Below are 18,912 nucleotides of genomic sequence, written 5' to 3' on the forward strand. Positions count from 1 at the left end.
GGACCTTCATTTCAGATTCTTATCAAAAAAAGGTCTGGTTACTGAAATTTTAAAGCCAATCCAATGTTAGATTTTTTTTTATTTGGGAATGGAAGGGCCATAGCACAGCATTAAGAGGTTTTGTTTGCAAAAGATTTTATCATCAGTTTGGTTTTCTCCCAAGATAGACTGGGAGATGCTTATGCTCACTATCTTGGAGAAATGTTGCCAGTCCTTACAGACAGTGGCAGACATCATATTCATCCAAGACTTTTGGAATATTAGTTAACCACGAGGATTATGAGATTTACTTTCTACAAATACAATACTGGAATAGAATCAGATCCCCTATCTATCTATTCAGATAATTCTGAGCTTGATAACCAATTACAGGTAGTCCTTAATTTACAAATCAGTCATTTAGTAATCATCAAAGTTATAAGAGAAACCCCATAATCCACTTGCAACTTGGATTTGAAGTTATGATGTCTGATCACACAGTAACCTACTTGTGGGATCAGTTATGGTAATAAATCAAGGACGACCTGTATCCAGCCTGGGACAAAGCAATTTCTTCACCCTGTTCAGCCCATCTTCCCGCTCTAAGGGTTTTTTGAAGTTCAAGTTGAGCAGTCTGTTATTGTCAATCTAAAGAGTATCAAAATTGTCTATATCAGCTGAGAGAGAGAAAAGGAGGCAGTTTTTTTCAAATTTCACTTGTCTCTTCTGTTCATGAAATGGAATTTCCCATCCAGAATGTGAACCATTTTGGACAGAGCACTTCAAAAATTTTCATTCTATTTTGGACTTCCAGTGAGAACATGGCTAAACTTCCCTGGAATGGGAATGGCATTGTGGCAGAGATTGGTGGCCAGAGGGTGAATCTCTCTGGAGAAAAGAGAGATTATGAGACCACCTACATGTATTCTGGATAGCTGTTCCTTGCAAATGAGCTGCAGGTTTTTGCAGTTGGGAGTTGAGGGATGCAAAATAATCTTGCAGTCATGATGTAACCTATATGGACATAAAGCTTGATTAAGATTAATTTCATATTTTTTTGAGATTACCTTTTCACTGTTTATGAAGAACTGAAGAAGCTTCTTGGATGAGAAGTGAAATGTCTTCAAGGAAAAACAAAGTTCAATTGCCTTTTTAAAACAGTTCCTACATGTTTATTGTTTTTCAAATATTAAGAGACTTTGGAACAGCAAAAATTATGGCATTCACTGGGTGAGTTTCCTTCAGCCTTTTATGAAAGACATTTAAGAACAATATTAAGAATTTAGAAAAATTCTTTTTGGGGGGAATAAATGGCAAAAGGTTGATTACAGTATTGTTTTTGGAATGTTGTAATGTAAATGGACTGAATGTCTACGAAATTGAAATAAGATTTTGGAATTAATTATGAGAAGCTTTCCTATGGGAAATGGCTGGAGTTTTGAATTCTGAAAAAAGTGTTAGGATGAACCTGAGGGAACTAAAAATTACAATTAAAGGAGATGTCCACTTAAACTTGGCTTACTAACACAGAATGGACCAAAACACTTTAACATTGGACACATTGAAGGATATTTGTGAACAAAAGAACATCTATCTAGATGTCTAGATAAACTGTGTAAAATGATTTTATGGAAGAGGAACAGATTCTACCAGATAAGACTGGTATTGATGTCAAAATGGATTTTAAAATGGCAGACTACAATAATGATCTGGAAAAAAATGACATTTTTGGTTACAAATGAAACCAGCTGATGTCTTAATAATGAGAAATAACAAACGGAAGAGGGTTTTGTATGACTTTCCTATATTAGATTTACAAAAGAGACTCTTGAAGTTTTGAAGGATTTTATGAGATCAGACAAAGGAAAATAAGTTCTGGGACATATTTGAAGATATTAAAGAACAAGATTGTGAAACATAAGGAGAATAAATATAAAGTTGGTTTATTTGGTCAAGGTTAAAAAACATTTCTATTTTTTACATCTTTATTTTTTTAATTTGTATTAGCTTTTATTTTTTGAATACATTTAATAAAATTATTGTAATTTTTTTCACTCCATTTTCACATCCAAATTGAAGCCAACCTTAAACTTTTTTCACTACTGTTGGTCTTGAACCCCCAAAATCCCCATGAACCAATCATTTCTCTCTCTGGTTGAGAGTTCAGATAATGATAATCAGCATCCCAACTGCCTGAATGGTCCCAGGTCCCGGAGAAATAAAAACCTCCTGACCCTTCCGACTTCACCAAAAATAGATTACCACTAGCCCAGTAACATTTCTAAAGAAATTGTTCCAGAGGAGGAGCCACACTGTTGTGAAGACTCTCTTTCAGTCAAAATACACTTTTGCTAATTGTGAATTTGGAAGAGTTGTATATCAGCATTTTTGGGACTGGGTGCTTTTCCCAATGAGCGGAACCTCTGATGGGGCATTAGAGGAAAACGGGATTGGCCTGTGCTAAGCTGTTCCCATCTCACACTATACCCCACATCCTTCTTCCACTTTTGAAGGAGAGAATGCTTCTCTTGAATAAATTCCTTGAATTTATTATGAAATAAGCTGGGCTCCGTCACCAAGACAGCCAGGCAGATTAGCATATTTCTGGCTGCTTGTTAATCCATTATAGAATTACCAATGAAGGTGAGCACTCCAGCTGAGCTCAGTTGTAAGAGAAAAGTAAGCTTGCTTTGGGAAGGGGGAGATTACAGTTATAGTACAGCTCCACCATGGTGCTGGAGATCAATGGGGCCGTTGAGTCTTGGCTTTCCTGAGGGCAGGCATAAATCACTCTCATCCATTCCTCTTCCTTCCTTGACATGAGCCTGAGAGGTGTCCCTCCCCCTTCCACAGTGCCTGATATATTGCAAGCTCCTGCCTATATCTAGGCTTTCTTTGTTCCCTGGATGAAGACTGCGGTGGGGCTGCTGAGGGAGGCAGATGCCACTTTGCTGTGATCAACTCTTTCCGCCTGACTTCTCCTTCATAGGCACGTTGGCTTGCCTCACTCCTACCGGGAGATCTGTGGATATTCCCTTTGGGTGTGAGGCATTGCTACCTCCACCCCTCTCTACCTGCTAGCACTATCCCCTGCTATCCTGATCCAGTCTAATGCTGCTGCTTCTGAAGCAATGCTTCCCTGCTCCACACAGGCTGTAAGACAAGCAGACTGGCTGTGAGCTGTTTCCATGCTTTCTCAGCTGGACTTTCTCGTTTGAATTCGCATTAAAAAAAAGTGGATGTCACAAGAAACTCTGCCTGTGACTTCTCTCATTCAACCATGAATATTATTATGTGGTTCAAAAAGCCTTTTATTGGCAGGGTCAAAACTCTATAAGATGCAGTACAAAATTGCACCTTTTGTTTCTCTTGGGAGAGGCTTGTGATTCTTCCCTGAGTAAGTGATCCCCAAATAGTATTTTACGTTCCTTATTAGCCATCACAGTTCATTGCACATTACTAACTCCATAGCTAGTAATACTGTTCCACTTCCTTAATCTCTTAATACTTAAACTAATAGCCTGGCCCAACTAGCGCCTTCTGACAGGAGGGCTCTGGGTGCCTTTTCTGCATCCTTGGATCTGACTTGAATTCTTGGTTCTGGAGGTATTTTGCATCCATGGCAGGACGGAGCTCTTCTGCATCAGAGGTAAGGGGTGTATGGACACTTGGGGCTACTGGCATGTTGCATGCTGTATGCCTTTGTGGCAAAGGGGAGATATAGGGCTGAAAAGAATGATATGTCTTGAGGTGGCTGGGAATGCCTTGAGATGAACCAGCTCCTGAGATAAAAGCTTGTCAGCTGAGATTGCTGGTTGAGGTAGTTTTTCTGGGCTTGCTACTCACACACCCCTTCTGCCAGCAAGGCAAGAGCATGGTCTTCTTTGCCTCTGTACTATTCTCTTAGCTGGGCATGAGAAAGACTGTAGTGTCCCCCATCAAGTCATTTCAGTCCCACATTTGACCATAGTTGCCAAGCTGAATAAATAGAGAAAGCAGACCAGGCAAGCTGGACTGTGTAATGGAAGGCAAAGAAGTGATAGTCCCAGTATGGCCATAAAGTCTGTAGGTGGTGCCGCTGTGTGTGAAAATCCTAGCTGGGAGGGAAGAGGGTCTTGAAAGAATCTGATTGCAGAGTCTATTTCTTGTGCTAGCCAGCAGCTGCTTGGATTCTACCATAGCTCCTGTTGGGTAGCTTTGAGCCATGAGAAGATCCAGGTCCTTTGGGAATTCCAGCTGCTTCTGGAATATTTGCCTTAGACAAAGTTGCTGCTCAGTCTCCGTTGTGCTTCCTCATCCCACTCTATCCTGGCACCATACTCATCACCTGCGAACAAGACAGAAGAAGAAAAGAGAGCTATTAGCCCAGCTGGCAATGCCAAAGGGCAAGAGATATACACAGGCTATGATACCCAGTTTATCTTCCGACCATAGTTGTGTTTATACCTGTATGGCATCCATGCAACCAGATACGGTGTCCCTCATACTGGCACTGACAGCGAAGGGCATTGTTGGAAAAGTCAGACTCTGCTACCTCCTGCTTAGGATTCACTATAACCTGGCAAAAAAGGAGGGGGCGCAGGGGGGGGGAGGAGAATGACTTGTAATTCAGGTTGCTTGCTCTCTTCTCATCATCTTCTCTGTGCCCCTTTCCAGTTTTAGTTAAAAAAAAAAATCCACGACAAAGCAACTGACAACAACGGCCAAATTTATGCCTAGGAAGTTGCTAATACCTCTGTGCTCAGACCAAGTCAGATTTCTTCCCAGACTTACCTGGAATATGTAACTCCCAGGGGGCACATCAGTGATATCTATCCACTGGCAGTCAATATCATGTCTATATGTGTCCCAGCAGCCTACACTGACACCCTGCTCTCCAAAATTAGCACAGCCAAAACGCCGCTGCATTCCTATATGGAAGAGAATAGGCTAAGTGGGAGAGAGTAGGCCTTGCCTCACTCAGAATAGACTTCTGGTGTACATCTGCAGCATTTGGTTCTAGCTTTGTTACTGTTCCCTTTTGAGCCTCATCAATTTTCTCTTACCTTCTGGGCAGTTGGTGTCCTCCAGGCAGAAACTGGCCTTGTGTCCCTCAGCCACTTTGGATCCATTGAGTGTCAGTAAGTCATAGTGTGTGAAAACCTCAATGCTGTGGAAATGTCTGTGGGATGATGAAAATGTAGAATCAGAAGGCTACTATAGGTCAGGATAAAACTACGGCTTGGAAGAAACAGGCTTGTCTAGACAATAGCCAAACACTCCTTCCTGCTACTTGTGGCAACAAAGAGCAAAGATCTGCTGAGCCATGAAACAAAGCAATGTAGACGAATTAAGTGGGGCTTTTGGCTCAGTTGCTATTATAGCTCTTCATCCATGCTCAACCATAATAACAGCTTGAGCATAAGCATTGCTATTTTCCCAGATGCAACAAACTGAGCTCCCACCATAAAAGAGCTGGCTAGGGTGGATATCTTTCAGTGGGACACGTGAGCTTTAACTTACAGGGAGATGAAAAGGCTAGGTTTAGAAAAAGAAAAGTCTGGACGTGTTATTTAAAAAAAAACGAATAAGCAAAAATAACAACAGGAATTAACAACAGCTTTCACTTTCAAATTGCACACATGCATCAGATAGCAATAGCACTTTCATATGACAAAGAAGCACATATTACTGGCCATGGTGTGTAAGAACTGCCCACTACCTGTGGCATTCGTGCCATATCCATGCATGACGGCCAATTCTGGGAAGGAAGTCAGCCCGGCCCAGGTTGTGAATCTGAGAGGAGAAGCGCAGCAGGCGTCGATATCCCTCTGGCCAGTTCATACGGTCAGCAGAGGCAGAAAGGCAGCCTTCCTCATGGGCGCAATACAGCATGTTCAATGGGCGGTCCTCAAGGTAAGCTGTCTCCTCTACCAGCTGGGCACTCATTACTAGATCTGGAGCATCTAAAAAGACAAGTGGAGCATGAAGTCTTAAATCCATACAGTGTGAGTTCTAGGCCATTAATGTTAGGCAGTTGATATCCCAGTCCAACTACACCACAGTCTCCAGATTTGTCCATCATATTATATCCCAAAGGTACTTTTTCAAGAGGCAACTGGGTTTTATAGTTTTTCTTTGAAGATGTTTCACTTCTCATCCAAGATGCTTCCTCAGCTCTGAAGAAGAAGCTTCTTGGATGAGAAGCAAAACATCTTCAAAGAAAAACCAGAAAGTCTAGTTGCCTCTTGAAAAAGCACCTTTGGGAGAACCATGGCCTGGATGACTGCGAATCTCCATAGACACCATGCTCTCTATTTTGCACTCTCTCAACATTCCCTTCTTCAGCCTCAATATAACAAAAAAAAAAAATATGTCTTTGCCCGAGGCAAAAAGGTGGCTCTTGCTAATAGCTATGATGCCTAAGATAGGTGCTCGTCTACTGTACTGTATGCGATCCCACTGTCTTAGCTTTAAACACCCTCAGGCCAGGTCAGACCATTCCTATTTCTACTTACTCTGGGTGCAGGTGACTCCTGCAACAAAACGGCCTCCTCCATTTGGACAGTGCACGGGTCCATGGTGCTGACACTCTAGGATAGATAGTTCTGTGCCTTTACAGCGCACGCCACTCAACACCACCTCAGAAGCATCTGTATTGCCCTGCCAGTACCATGTTTCCTGGAAAAGGAACAAAGGAGTAGGAACCAAGTAAATACAGGCTCTGATTCTGAAATCCTTGTATTGGGGTACATAAGCTTTTGACTTCCTTTAAGCCCTTGCCTAATCATGATTAACCTGAATTCTTGAAACATCAGTTATCATATTTGTAATGGAGTAAGCAAGCCAGAATTGTGCTGGTGCACTCAGTACTTAACATTATCAGTCAATAATGCAGGCAATCACTTACCTGGAGAGCATGGCTTGCAAAGCCCATCCCCATCTGTCGACAAACAACCATGGCCTCGTTGAGTCCCCAGTGTACCCCACACACAGCACCCCAGTGGAAGGCACTTCCTCTGGGCATCCGTACTTCTACAACACCTTCCTGTGAAGTGCGCCCACCAGCCAGACGGATCTGCATGGATGAAAACTGGCTTAACAGGACAGAAGAATTGCGATGTAATGAGATGCATGATACAAGTAAATCCAAAGCTACGTTGGCATCATTAGAGTTTTTGAGAATTTGGATACAAGGTTCCTTAGAAATGCTTAATGGATTGTGTGAAGGCCATTTGTTCAAGTGGCAGTGGCTTCTTCTTTTTTTTTTGCAGCCTGCCAAGTTGTGCTATCCTATGTTTTTTTTTTTCCCAAGTAAGACATGGCCCCAGCAACTCTTTATCCATCCCAAGCACAGTTTATTCTTTCTTAGGTCAGGTACACTTTCTCTTCTGAGGTGTTTAGCAAAAGCAGCCAATCTCCTTATATTATTCATTTCTCTCCCAGTTTTGGTTTTGATTTGTTTTAGCCAAAGAACTGGACCTTACTTGACGGTGGACATCTGTTTGGGGCACATTGCAGCGAACAGCAACATCATTGTCATGGCGGCATCCTGTCTGAGCTGCTCTTTGGGACCTGCAGTCCAGCAGTGATCGTTCATGTCCCTTGCACCGCACTCTTGTTAAATGGATAGGACCCAGGCCTGTAACATGAATTATTCTTGATAGGGATGGAGTCTCGTCACATTGCATGTCTCACACACACTATACTCCAAATTCTTCCCCACATGCACAGTTATCAGTTTGATTCTCTCTCACTAGGGATACATGGACCTTCCGAGCCCCCATTCTTTTACTTTGGTCCCACGATTCAGTCCTCCCAAATCCATCCTTTTCTTCCTATTCCTGAAATTTATCTCTGGTATTCTGGATTTTGCTTGAGAAACTCCATGAAATGTTTCTTAGGAGTAACTTATCCAGAGTCTTCCTTCTCCTTCCATATTTGTCAAGGATGCAAGTTTCCTACTTTGAGCCTTACGACACCCACTTTCTGATTTCCCCCATCCCTTCCACTCACCTTGACCCAACTGTGCTCCTGAAAGAGCTTCTCGTGCAGTGCCGTAACCTAACTGTCGACACACCACACTGGCAGCAGGTAGATTCCAGCCTTCATCACACACAGTGCCCCAATGGTTACCTATTAGCACTTCCACACGCCCTTCACCTATGTGTGCACCTGCACGGAGACGCACCTGGGGTTCCTGCTGGAATGGAGACAGAGATTAGGGGCTAACAAACAGAAGGGTGAGCTAGTGGTATTTATGAAAGATGGACTTTTGCTTTCTGTCAACAGCAAAGAGTGAAACCGGTGGGCTTCCATCTAAGGTTTTTAATTTGTAGTTCTCCTCTTTCATTCTTAACATTTTATGAAAGTTCTAAGGCCACACAGATGTCTTCCTGTAACTCTTTGGTCTTTCCACTGCTATTCTAGGATGGAACAACTATATAGGATCTATTCAGTGAAGCACTATGAACCCTTTGTCTGGAATCATCCTGATAGAGAATTAGGCTGGTCCTTGCCCTACTCGTTTTGCTATGGTCAGTGCTTTTCACTGAATATTTTGAGCTTACTGTCAAGATATATGAACCTCTATTAATATTCTTTGGAAAATGGGTCTTCTTTTTACCTGCTTAGGCTTGCTATGGCTGGTCAGCTTGGCTTTCTTGGGCTGGAATTCAGGACCTGCTATACAGTTGACCAAGGCATGCATACCATGTGGGCAGGCACTTTGATTCTGAGCTTTTGGAAGCACGTGTAGTTTGCATTCACCCAAGTGAACCTCAGTGCCCAGGCATTTAATCTGATGGATCCAGAAGGTGTTCTTCTTGCTCAGGCTTTTTAAGCTGAAAAACAAGTGAAGTAATTATTGCCTTTTGTCAGATATAATCTCTCTGGCCATCCTCCAGAAGACCTTTTCCATGGCTGAATTGAAGTGCTATCCACCCATCCTTGGGTTTGCAGAAAACTGTACTAGCGTGAAATTTGCTGTCCTCACTTGCTATCCTGTTTCTATGCCTTTGTTTCAAGTCACTGGAGTCACCTGACTTTGCTCCAAGGTGACAAGCCTAGCAGAATTTATTAGCTTGAGTCGGTCCTTCAATGGTGTCAGTATAGGGGGAATATAGTGCTTTAACACTGGCACATGACTTCAACCTGTCTCATTCATGATTGGTAAAGAAAGGATGGCAACATTATTGGAACACAGCAGAAAAGGGCTGGATAAATACCATCATTAGGCACAAATGGGAAAAGGCTTTGAAATTTGGTGAATTAACTGCTTAAAGGCATAGGTAGTTATCATGCAAATAAACTGTAGAGACCCCAGAATCTCCTTTTCCCAAATATTGAATACTGCAAGGCAATAAAAAAAATGAATCAACTTCTTACCTGGACCTTGGATCCTTTAGTTTCTGATTCCAGAGTTTCCTGAAAGGTTAGATGATCTAATATAAATGCACTTTGGCAGCAGCATTAAAAATTCCATTGCAGAAACAGTAGATACATAATTCACATCCTTCACTGTGTGTTGACAATTTTTTGCTGACAATTTTTAGATTGTTTTTTTTTAAGAACTCATTCTGAACTCTCATTTCCATGAATTACCAAGCACATCAAAGTCCTTTGTATGGTCCTTTGTATTCTCATTTGTTCTTTTAGGAAAGGTGACAACACTATCCATGACAACTAAATTACATAAAGCCCCTGCCACTCCTGAATCAGTATCTGCACAGATGTTCCCATAAATAAACTGCAAGAGCTATGACTGTCATCATAGGGGAAAAAAGAGAGTACTTGAAGATGCCAGAGACCAGAGCTTTAAGTACATCTTTAAGTACATCTTTACCTATGTGGTCAAGGGGAAAAAAAAGTGTCCACGGATTATGTTGGCATTCAGAGAATGTGTTCATCTTCCTCAGCCTGAGCACTCTGCCACTGCCCCATCAATCCTGGCTGTGTTTGTGATCTAACTCTTTGGGAGGACAGCACACCAAGTTAGGATGGTCTAGACGTTGGCCCTGGGGTGATAGTCCCACAGAACGGATGCGTAAGCTAGAGCCAGAAAGTGCAGGTCCTGCTCAATCCCCAAAAAGCTCAGCCTTCACTATATAATTTCCTTGCTGCGGTTTGGCTGGACCCCATGGTGAAAGGGCCTTGGCATCCACAACTACTTATTGCAGGACTGTATTTAGCAAGAGAACAGTGGGTGGAGTGCAGAAGATGGACAGAAGGAAACAAGCACATGGAACGACCATGTGGGGAGAAAAAGAACCCACGAAATCACAGGAATTGGACTGGCCTCTCGTGAGAAAGAGAAGGAAATTTTAGACAAGACAAACAGAAACATCCCTGTTTTCTTTACTGAAGAATCACCTGATGCTTATGCTGAGCCTTAAGTTGCCATTAAAAAGGTGGGCCCTCCAGTTTATGTTTATCTCTTTCTTCATCACAAATATAACATTGCACACGTAGCCCTTGTACTTTTCACTCGTACCTGTAGAATCCTGTGGCCACCTGTCCGTCATAGGGGAATCCTAGCATCCCACACAGTACACGAGTATTGTTCCGAGTCCAGCCAGCATTGCACACCTGCCGCCAGCGCCCCTGGAGCTTTACTTCTACCGCACCTTCTGTGACCGGGGAGCTTAATTTGGCCCGGGCCAGTATCGGCTTGATCCGTACCTCTTCTACCTTTGAACCCTACCCAAGGGAAAGGATGGATATTAGCCTCCGTTTGGGGATTGCTGTTAATGAAAAGTAAAATGAAATCATCAAATGCACATGCTCAGTAACTGCAGAGGGACAAAACCGGCTGATCTTCATTTCACCGTAAGATTACATTTCGACGGCCATTGATCTCAGCGGGGCTTCCAAGTGTGCGCGCACAGATAATTTGCTCCAAATTATCATTATAGAAAGGAAACAACTCTAGTCCTCACCTGCAGCTGGATATGTGAAGCAGCAGAATTGAGTCGGTGGGACCCTGTGCACACCACGCCGCTATCTTCATTGTGGTTGCAATCAGTCACCCCCCAACCATTGGAGTCACATTCAGCCAGGGAGCTTTCAGTACCTGAGCAGCGCATATTGTCCAGCCAGATGGGACCTATAGATACATAAGGTCAGAAGTAGAAGCCCCCGTCACTCTTTTCGGTGTTTGCTTTTCCCCAGCCTGATCTCACTGCCTTTCCTAGGAAAATCCAGGCTATTTCCTGTTTATACTTTGCCAGTCTTTCAATTCAAACGTCACTTGTAAGTTCCATGGATCATTTTGAGAAATCAAGTAAAGATTGTTACATCAGAACAAATAATTTTATTTCTGTATCACCAAAAAGAACCTCTTGTGAAGTAGATATTTGGTGAGGCACAGGAGAAGTGCAGGAAAATGGGAAACATCTGGATAGAGATCAGACTAGAGTAGCCTTCCCCAACTAAATACCCTCCGGGTGAAATACAATCCCCGTCATTCCCCATCAGAACATCCAATAACCTTTGCATTCCAGTGCATCTGAAGAGCATCCATTGAGGAAGGCTTGGTTGGTGGACACCCCCCCCCCCCGCAACAAATGTGGAAAATCTGCTTTCAAGAATTCTCATCCTAAATACAAATAATTGCATTTATTTTATTAATGTAAATTGTTTTACATTAATTTAAGATGAGCACACGATGGCCAGTGTGTTACTTTTTATTAGACTTTATCCCTATCTTCTTTTGGCACTTTCAGGCTTTCCCCTGAATCTGAAGTGAGCATAGCCACAGTATTGTAAGACCCCACTTTTTATACAGAGCTGTTTTGCTATCTCTTGCTGAAAGAGAAGAATTATTGTGAAATGTGGGGGGGTGTAATCTCCCCCATCTTTCAATTAGTGGTGGTTTTGAGCCAAGGAAAAGTAAAAAATTGCTGATTCACATGATCTCAGGAACATACATATCCCACTTACTTGAAAGCTTGAATAATCTGAATACCTTTATATTAAATACCATCTTTATTAGTGAGTTTTCAGCTCTTGCACTGAAAATGGGTATCATGACTCAGGTCTGCAAGCATTAAAAAGTACTTGAGACCAACAACATTCTCCATTCCTGCCCATCCTTACCATCTCCTGAGCCGTATTTGGCACTGTGAGCCCAGTTTATGGCCTGGTCGTAGCCCAGCTCTCTGCAGGCCACATTTGCCACATGGATGTTGAAGTCATCATCACACACTGTGCCCCACTGTCCTTTGTACAGCACCTCCAGCCGCCCTTCACCTGCTTGGCTCCTAGGTCCCACCAAGCGCAGCTTAATTTTGGGATGCTTTGCCCAGCTAGGCGCTTGAAGACATAGGAGGAGGAAGAGGAGGAAGGGAAGAGGATACACCTGCAGAGGGAGCATCTCTGGTCCAGCGCTGGCGGAGACTCCTGGGAGGCAAGCAAATTTGATAAAGGAACAAGGGAAAGGAAAGGGTCAGTGGCATTTCTTAGCAGAGGATTCCTCTTTTGTTTTTTAAATGGACAAGACAATTTATAGCAACAATATAAAAACAACCAGGAGGAAATGTTTTTTTAAACAAAACCAAGAGTAGCAAACAATAACGCACTGTAAATTATTCATTAAGCACTTAGCAATGTGGATTCATTTTAAGACAGGAGGAGAATGACAAAGGGGGAAGCAGGCATAGGGGTTCCTGCCAAAGGCAGAGCACAGCAGCCCAACCACCCACAAGAGCAGGATGGGGCCGTGCCATCTCCTCCAATGTCCTGCCACATCAGTAGAGTGAAATGATTGGTTGCTTTTCTGTATGTGTGGCCAGGGTTTAGAGAGGCTGCAAGGGATGTCCAATTCCTGTCTGAACACAGGACGCCTTTCCATGCAAAGCCCAGCTTATGAAGAGGGGACAGCCATGCAGGCACAAGCCCATCACCATCACCCTGGGCCCACTGATCTCAATCTAAGCTACTTCACTGAGGGGTTTGATTTAGCCATTCCAGCTGCTTTGGACTGCACCAAAGGACAAATTGGGCTCCTTCCCCTATGTTCAGGTCCAGAGGAGCTTCAGGGGCACCTAACCAGGGCAAGTCAGAGGTACTGAGTATTTTATCAGTATTTAGCATTTAGTAGCCCCTTTTCCTGGTTTTTTTGAACCCTTGGGAGAGATTCAGTGCTTCCAAGTTAAAGCGATTGTGTGAAAGCAGACCTCCCCGCAATTCCACTTCCCTGCATCCCCAGACAGCAGCGTCCAGAGTCGGTCTTGTAGGCTCATCAGCCAGTTACTCACGTGCAGCCGATGAACGTGGGGAAGAGGTGCTCACCGCAGCCCGATAGCTTGTTATCGGCAGCTGGATCTCAGGGGGAGGGGGAGGCTGGTCGCCCGCTATAAAAACCTCTGGCTGGCAAGAGACCCTGGCGAAGAAAGCGGCCAGCGCGAGTTTTGCCCGCAGCCCGTCCCGTCCCACCCTTTTTATCCGCGGCATCCGCCCTTCGGCTCTGGCTTCTGCACGAATCTGGGCAGGGCGGGCGGGCGCCTCACAGTACCCGAAAGGACGCCTCCCCCAGAGGGGTGAAAAAGGTGCCCCTGGCCCCTCTGCTTTTGGGTATTCCCGGGCAGGCTCCCCCCCCCCATCACGCCCCAAAGGAGCCGCAGAACCTCAACAATAAAGCGATCTTATATCTCTTTACCGGGGGAGAGGATTCAGGAGGCTTCACCTGTTGGGTTTCTGCAGTACTTTAAAACGTTAGCAGCAGGAAGGGCAAAGGGGGCATTTTCCAAGAGGAAAGGGTAGAAGCAACGCTGGGTAGGAGGGAAGGTTCACATTTCAAGGATGGAAGATTTGCAGGATGCTGGTACCCCGATGGGTGGCCCTCAAATCGGGGACCTCATGAACTAACCAAGCCATCAGAAATACAGAATGGATTGTGAAAGACTATTTATTGCAAGGTTAGAAGATGAAGACGAGACGGCTCTACCAGATCTGAACTGCTGAAATCTACATAACAACCAGAGGACAGGAAGCACTACCGTAATGGTTTCTCTTTGCTGCCACCTAGTGGACATTTGGATCCTGACATCTTTGATTTGGTGGACCGTGTGACGTGCTTCCCAAAATGACCTTCCTGCACCCAAAGAATGTCCAGCGCTTTGCATTATGGTCTGAAACAGCTCCAAGTCCATCTTCAACTGCAACCCAACAACTGAAGATGAAAATTGTTTTAAAAAAACTGTGGGGTGTCTTGTTCCTCTTTGGTCTTCTCTATTGATATAGTCCTTACTTTGTAGTAATAACCTGTAGTTGCTCATCCCCACCAACACAACCTGCTTTTCTAAATGTTGTGCAAATTCAGCCTGTTTGTTACATTATTGCTCACTGGATAAATTCAGTGCCATCGAATTTATGTCGACTATACTTATTCAGTACAACTATACTTATTCTCCTTAACAAAGAAAGAAAGAGTTCTTCAGTCATCTGTCCTTGATTTTTCTTTTCAAATTATATCTTGCCCCACAACTGCGGAAGTCTCACAACTAACACACAAGAGATGTATTTGAATGGATTTGTTTTTGGTTGATCCTGAACATCATATGTGTGCACTCTGTAGCATAACAATGATAGTTGTACTTCTGGGGAAATTGGCCACTAGACAGCTAGGAGCCACTATATAAAGAATCTGAGAACACTGTTACTCTGTTTAGTTCTTGCTAGTAACTTTCTTCCTTATAACTGCTGTTCAATATGAACAACTCATCTTCAACAATAAAAATTAATCACAATCTGTACTACAATCAATCTGGAAAAGAATTATTATTCTGCTGAAAGGAGTGGCTATCATTTGAACCATGGTTTGCACTTTTCAACCAAAACCAGCAAAGGTAATCCATATCCATGGCATCTGTTCTGTGTTTGTTCAGGATGAATCTTGTTTCTTTTTAAATGCATTGAGAAACATTTAAGAAAGGAAAATGTAGACAGTTCTGTTATCTCCAATCCAACCAGAGCTTGTCTTGCCTTAAATAGAACCTGTTTAGGATAAGAAGAGGCCACCATGCTATCCTTCAAATATTTTAGCCTCCATGTTCATTCAGCTTTATCCAGAAAGGTCAGTTCAAGGAATTATATAAGTTATAGTCCAAAACATCTGGAGGCTACTAGATTGCTTATGATTCCTTTAGTGCATCTACTGCTGGTACCATCATTTCCAATGGCACCAACAGAAAAGATCTCTGAAATAGATGTCCAAGCAAAACAAGCAAGCCAACAATTTGTTGGCAGGCTTACTGAGATAAAAGTCATCAGCAACCATCAGGATATTTTGGTTGTGTTTGGGTTAGTATCATGGGCAATAATTGGATATTTCCATGATGTTACTGAGATGTCACAAATGCATCCTAGCGTTAAGCAGAGCTTTTTAATGCTTTGCTAACATAAACTGATTTGCCTATGATGACTGGAATTCTCCTTAATTGGTATATTAAAAAATATCTATCCCACCCACAGCAAATATGTCTCTGGAAAATATGGTTAATTTCCTCCAATCTTCACTTTCTTGGGGATGGTAGTATTATTGCGTGCAACAAATATTTTTAAAGTGCTAAGAATATGTGTGGTTCAGTGGCAACATGTAAACTTTGGGTGCAGAATATTCCAGGTTGGGTTTCCATAATAATTTTGTAGGCATATTCAAATCTCTTCTCAGATTCTCAGAGAGCTATTCTCAGTTAATGTTAACCCTGGGTAAATGTGTCCTATAAACATGGATACATTCAAGTTCTTTTTGCATGGAGGGATTTTCTAGTTATCCTGCTGAGTGAAGCCCTAAATCTCTGGTCTGACATTTTGCTTTCATGGCATTGCTGCCTATTCTCTCACGGTTTCTCTCTTTTTAGGATGAGGCAAACGATCCGGCTGTGGCCATTATGCAGCCCTCAACCTGCTACCTGCCAGATGAGTCAGTCTTGCTCCACACATTCCTTGACCTTGATTTCGTCCCACAGCTCCCTGTAATCCCCATTCGACCTTTGCTGTGATTTGTTGGACTGCTGACTCCTCCAAGTAGCAACACATTCGCAACACCTCTTGGACACCTGCTACTGGCTCACATTCTGTGGCCTCATCCTGGCAGTAGCTGCTCCCTCCCCAATGCCCAGGGGAGCAACGAGCAGTAAACAGGAAGCTTGTTGCCTTGGCTGTAGTCCGCATCCCAGGCAAAAATGTGCTAGTGGCAATTGCCTGTTTGCTTAAAGAGTAGGTTGCTGACATGAAGAGCCGGACAGAGGGAGGGAAGCCTCAAAATAGCCCTGAGCTCATCATTCTGGCAAGGCCTTTTCTCTCTCTTTTCTGGGAAAGACCCATCTGGGACGAATAATTTTTAACTAGTCCCAAACTGTGCCTTCCAATTTGAAGTCCCATAAGTTCCTGGAGTTAGCCCCACCCATCTACAGGGCCCAGCTGAGAGAAGATGCCTCACAGGATGAGCGCGGAGAACTCCTTCACTTCTTCCCTGGTGAAGTCCCAGGGGCTCCTCTTGTCCAGCCAGACCCTGCCTGGCCACACAGAGCTTTTTCTCTGCTTCCCTCCCCAGCACATGGCTTATGAATAAATGATGTCAGGGGACTTAGCAACTGCCAAAGTACCAGGTTTTTCCAAATGTACTGCTATGACCCAGAGCAGGCAAATTATGAGCGATAGGGCAGACTTAATCATGAGAAGAGCTGTTACCTTCCCAAGAACCCTGGAAGGTCAACTTGTTTTCAGGCTACAATGTCAACTCTGGAGAGATTTGCCCGGGCAAACCAGCGCATGGAGATCTGTAAATATTATGGTTCCCTGTCCTGACCGAACTGAGCCAGCACATTTCTTATAATCAAAGGCCCAACCTCTAGGTGTGATTTGAGGCATGGAAAAAATAGAGTAGATGAATCAAGTTCAAAATGACACTTTAATGTACTGTAACTGCTTTCACTTCATCACTTATTTATCCAAATAAAATGTGTTTAACACAACCTTATCCAAATTGGCATCTTTCAAATGGGGCTGTAGTCCTCAGAATTCCTGTGCTGAGTTAGCACAATTAAGTTAGTAACTTAGTTATAGTTAAATTTAGAAAAAAATCAAGGAATGCAAACAGTATCCATTGAGTTCAAGGAATTCAATGCTCAATTCTCTCTCTGTCCCCCAAAAATTCAGAGACAAGTTAGACTATAAGTGAAACTAACTGGTCCAATATTACCTTGAGAGCTTTGACAATAATTGTGGATTTGATCCCAAGTCTTTCATGTCTTGGCCATATTTTTCCTGATCTTATGTCCAAAAAGTTAGACTTTTTGAATAAACAAGGGGAAAGATATAAATAAAATGTTTATTTGGGAATATAAAAAACCCTAAAATTATACATACTTTAGTTTACTTGTGCATATAATTAATTTCAGAGATAGGAAAAATGCTGAAATAAGATTATATTCGATGTTATAAGAAGGCAGGTTTGTATAACATTTTTTTTCTCCTCTTAGAAAGAGGAATTTTGCCCAGTGCCGAGTTAAATTGCTTTCCATCCATCCTTGAATCTCTAGCATAAATCCAGCATAAAATTATATCCCACTGCTGATCCCCATCCTGGCTCTAATGTGTCTATTCCAAATAATGTTGTCCTGATTATGTATATGCAATGCAGGCTAGGCAATAGTGATGGCTGAATCCTCCAGCTTTGCCGTCCTCCTTTCCAATATGCCATCAACACAGGAAAAACATCTGCCACCCGGGGCCCTACAGCAGAAATTGGCTGGGTCCAGCACCAGGATTTTGCCAGGATCTCCAGACGGCATCATCTGCTGCTCCCTCCTAAGCTCCATTGTATCATAACAAAATTAGAAAAACAAACCAAGTATCACAAATGGAGTCAAGTTGTTGGCAGTGGTTGTAAGGGAATTATCACATTTGAAATTTATCTCTCCCTTCTCTCCATTTTTTACATCGTAACCATTCCTTTGTGTTCTGGAAGGGAATGCAGAAGGGGAAAAGAGGGAGGGCAGCAAATCACACTTCCTATTTCAGTCTGTTACACCATTTCATGCTATATTATTTGGGTAGCAGCAGCATATCAAGTAGGCTTCATGTTTTGTGTCCAGGGAGTGGTTGGCATAAGACTCTGATCATGAGCTGGCAGAAAAGGGATGCACTTGCATCAATCTGGATAACAAGCTCTTTATCACTTGTTCTACTATTCACCTTACTTTGCTTCCATGTCACAACTGGAGCATTGTAAAAAAACACATCTTGAGGAGGATGGACTGAAGCCTGCCTCACTGGTGGATTGGGGAACAAGATGAAAGCAATGTGGTAGGGATGCGTGAGAATGATTGTTATCAAGGAATGACTATCAAGTACAAGTAGGGACCGAAATAATTTCTTGGTTCAGGTGTATGCAGCAGCAGCCAAAAAAGCTAATGCAATCCTAAATTGCATTAACAGAGGGATACAATCAAGATCAAGGGAAGTACCACTCTATAAAGCCTTAGTAAGACCACACCTAGAGTACTGCATCCAGTTTTGGTCATCACATTATAAAAAAGATGTTGAGACTCTAGAAAAAGTACAGAGAAGAGCAACCAGGATGATTAGGGGACTGGAGGCTAAAACATATGAAGAACGGTTACAGGAACTGGGCTTGGCTAGTCTAGTGAAGAGAAGGACCAGGGGAGACATGATAGCGGTCTTCCAGTATTTGAGGGGCTGCCACAGAGAGGAAGGGGTCAATCTATTTTCTAAAGCTCCTATAGGCCAGACAAGGAATAATGGATGGAAACTGAACAAGGAGAGATTTAACCTGGAAATAAGGAGAAACTTTCTGACAGAACAATCAACCAACGGAACAGAAGTTTCCCTCGGAAGTTGTGGGAGCGCCATCACTTGAGACCTTCAAGAAGAGGTTGGACTGCCATTTGTCAGAAATGGTGAAGGGTCTCCTGCTTGGGCGGAGGGTTG

At 43.1% G+C, this 18,912-nt stretch overlaps 1 protein-coding gene across 2 annotated transcripts; it reads right to left on the bottom strand.

Annotated features, from left to right (window-relative positions):
- Positions 1–1,901: 1,901 nt before the first annotated feature.
- On the bottom strand, positions 1,902–13,431 carry LOXL4 (lysyl oxidase like 4). Of its 2 annotated transcripts, none has more exons than XM_087932928.1 (15): positions 13,215–13,431; positions 12,055–12,357; positions 10,896–11,062; positions 10,451–10,656; positions 9,346–9,384; positions 8,585–8,801; positions 7,975–8,158; positions 7,446–7,600; positions 6,869–7,036; positions 6,477–6,639; positions 5,681–5,924; positions 5,025–5,140; positions 4,753–4,889; positions 4,426–4,537; positions 1,902–4,306 (listed from the first exon to the last, which is right to left on the bottom strand). In XM_087932928.1, the coding sequence occupies exons 1-15, from the start codon at positions 13,408–13,410 to the stop codon at positions 4,236–4,238; spliced, it is 2,478 nt and encodes an 825-aa protein (XP_087789054.1). In that variant the 5' UTR covers positions 13,411–13,431; the 3' UTR covers positions 1,902–4,235. The 2 variants fall into 2 exon arrangements, with proteins under 2 accessions (XP_087789054.1, XP_026556881.2); XM_026701096.2 differs by having other exon boundaries at positions 7,975–8,161; positions 13,215–13,430.
- Positions 13,432–18,912: the final 5,481 nt, after the last annotated feature.

This window comes from Pseudonaja textilis, chromosome 4 (genome assembly GCF_049901715.1).
Source record: "Pseudonaja textilis isolate UNSWEBS1 chromosome 4, rPseTex1.2, whole genome shotgun sequence".
In the NCBI taxonomy this organism is placed as follows: Eukaryota; Metazoa; Chordata; class Lepidosauria; order Squamata; family Elapidae; genus Pseudonaja; species Pseudonaja textilis.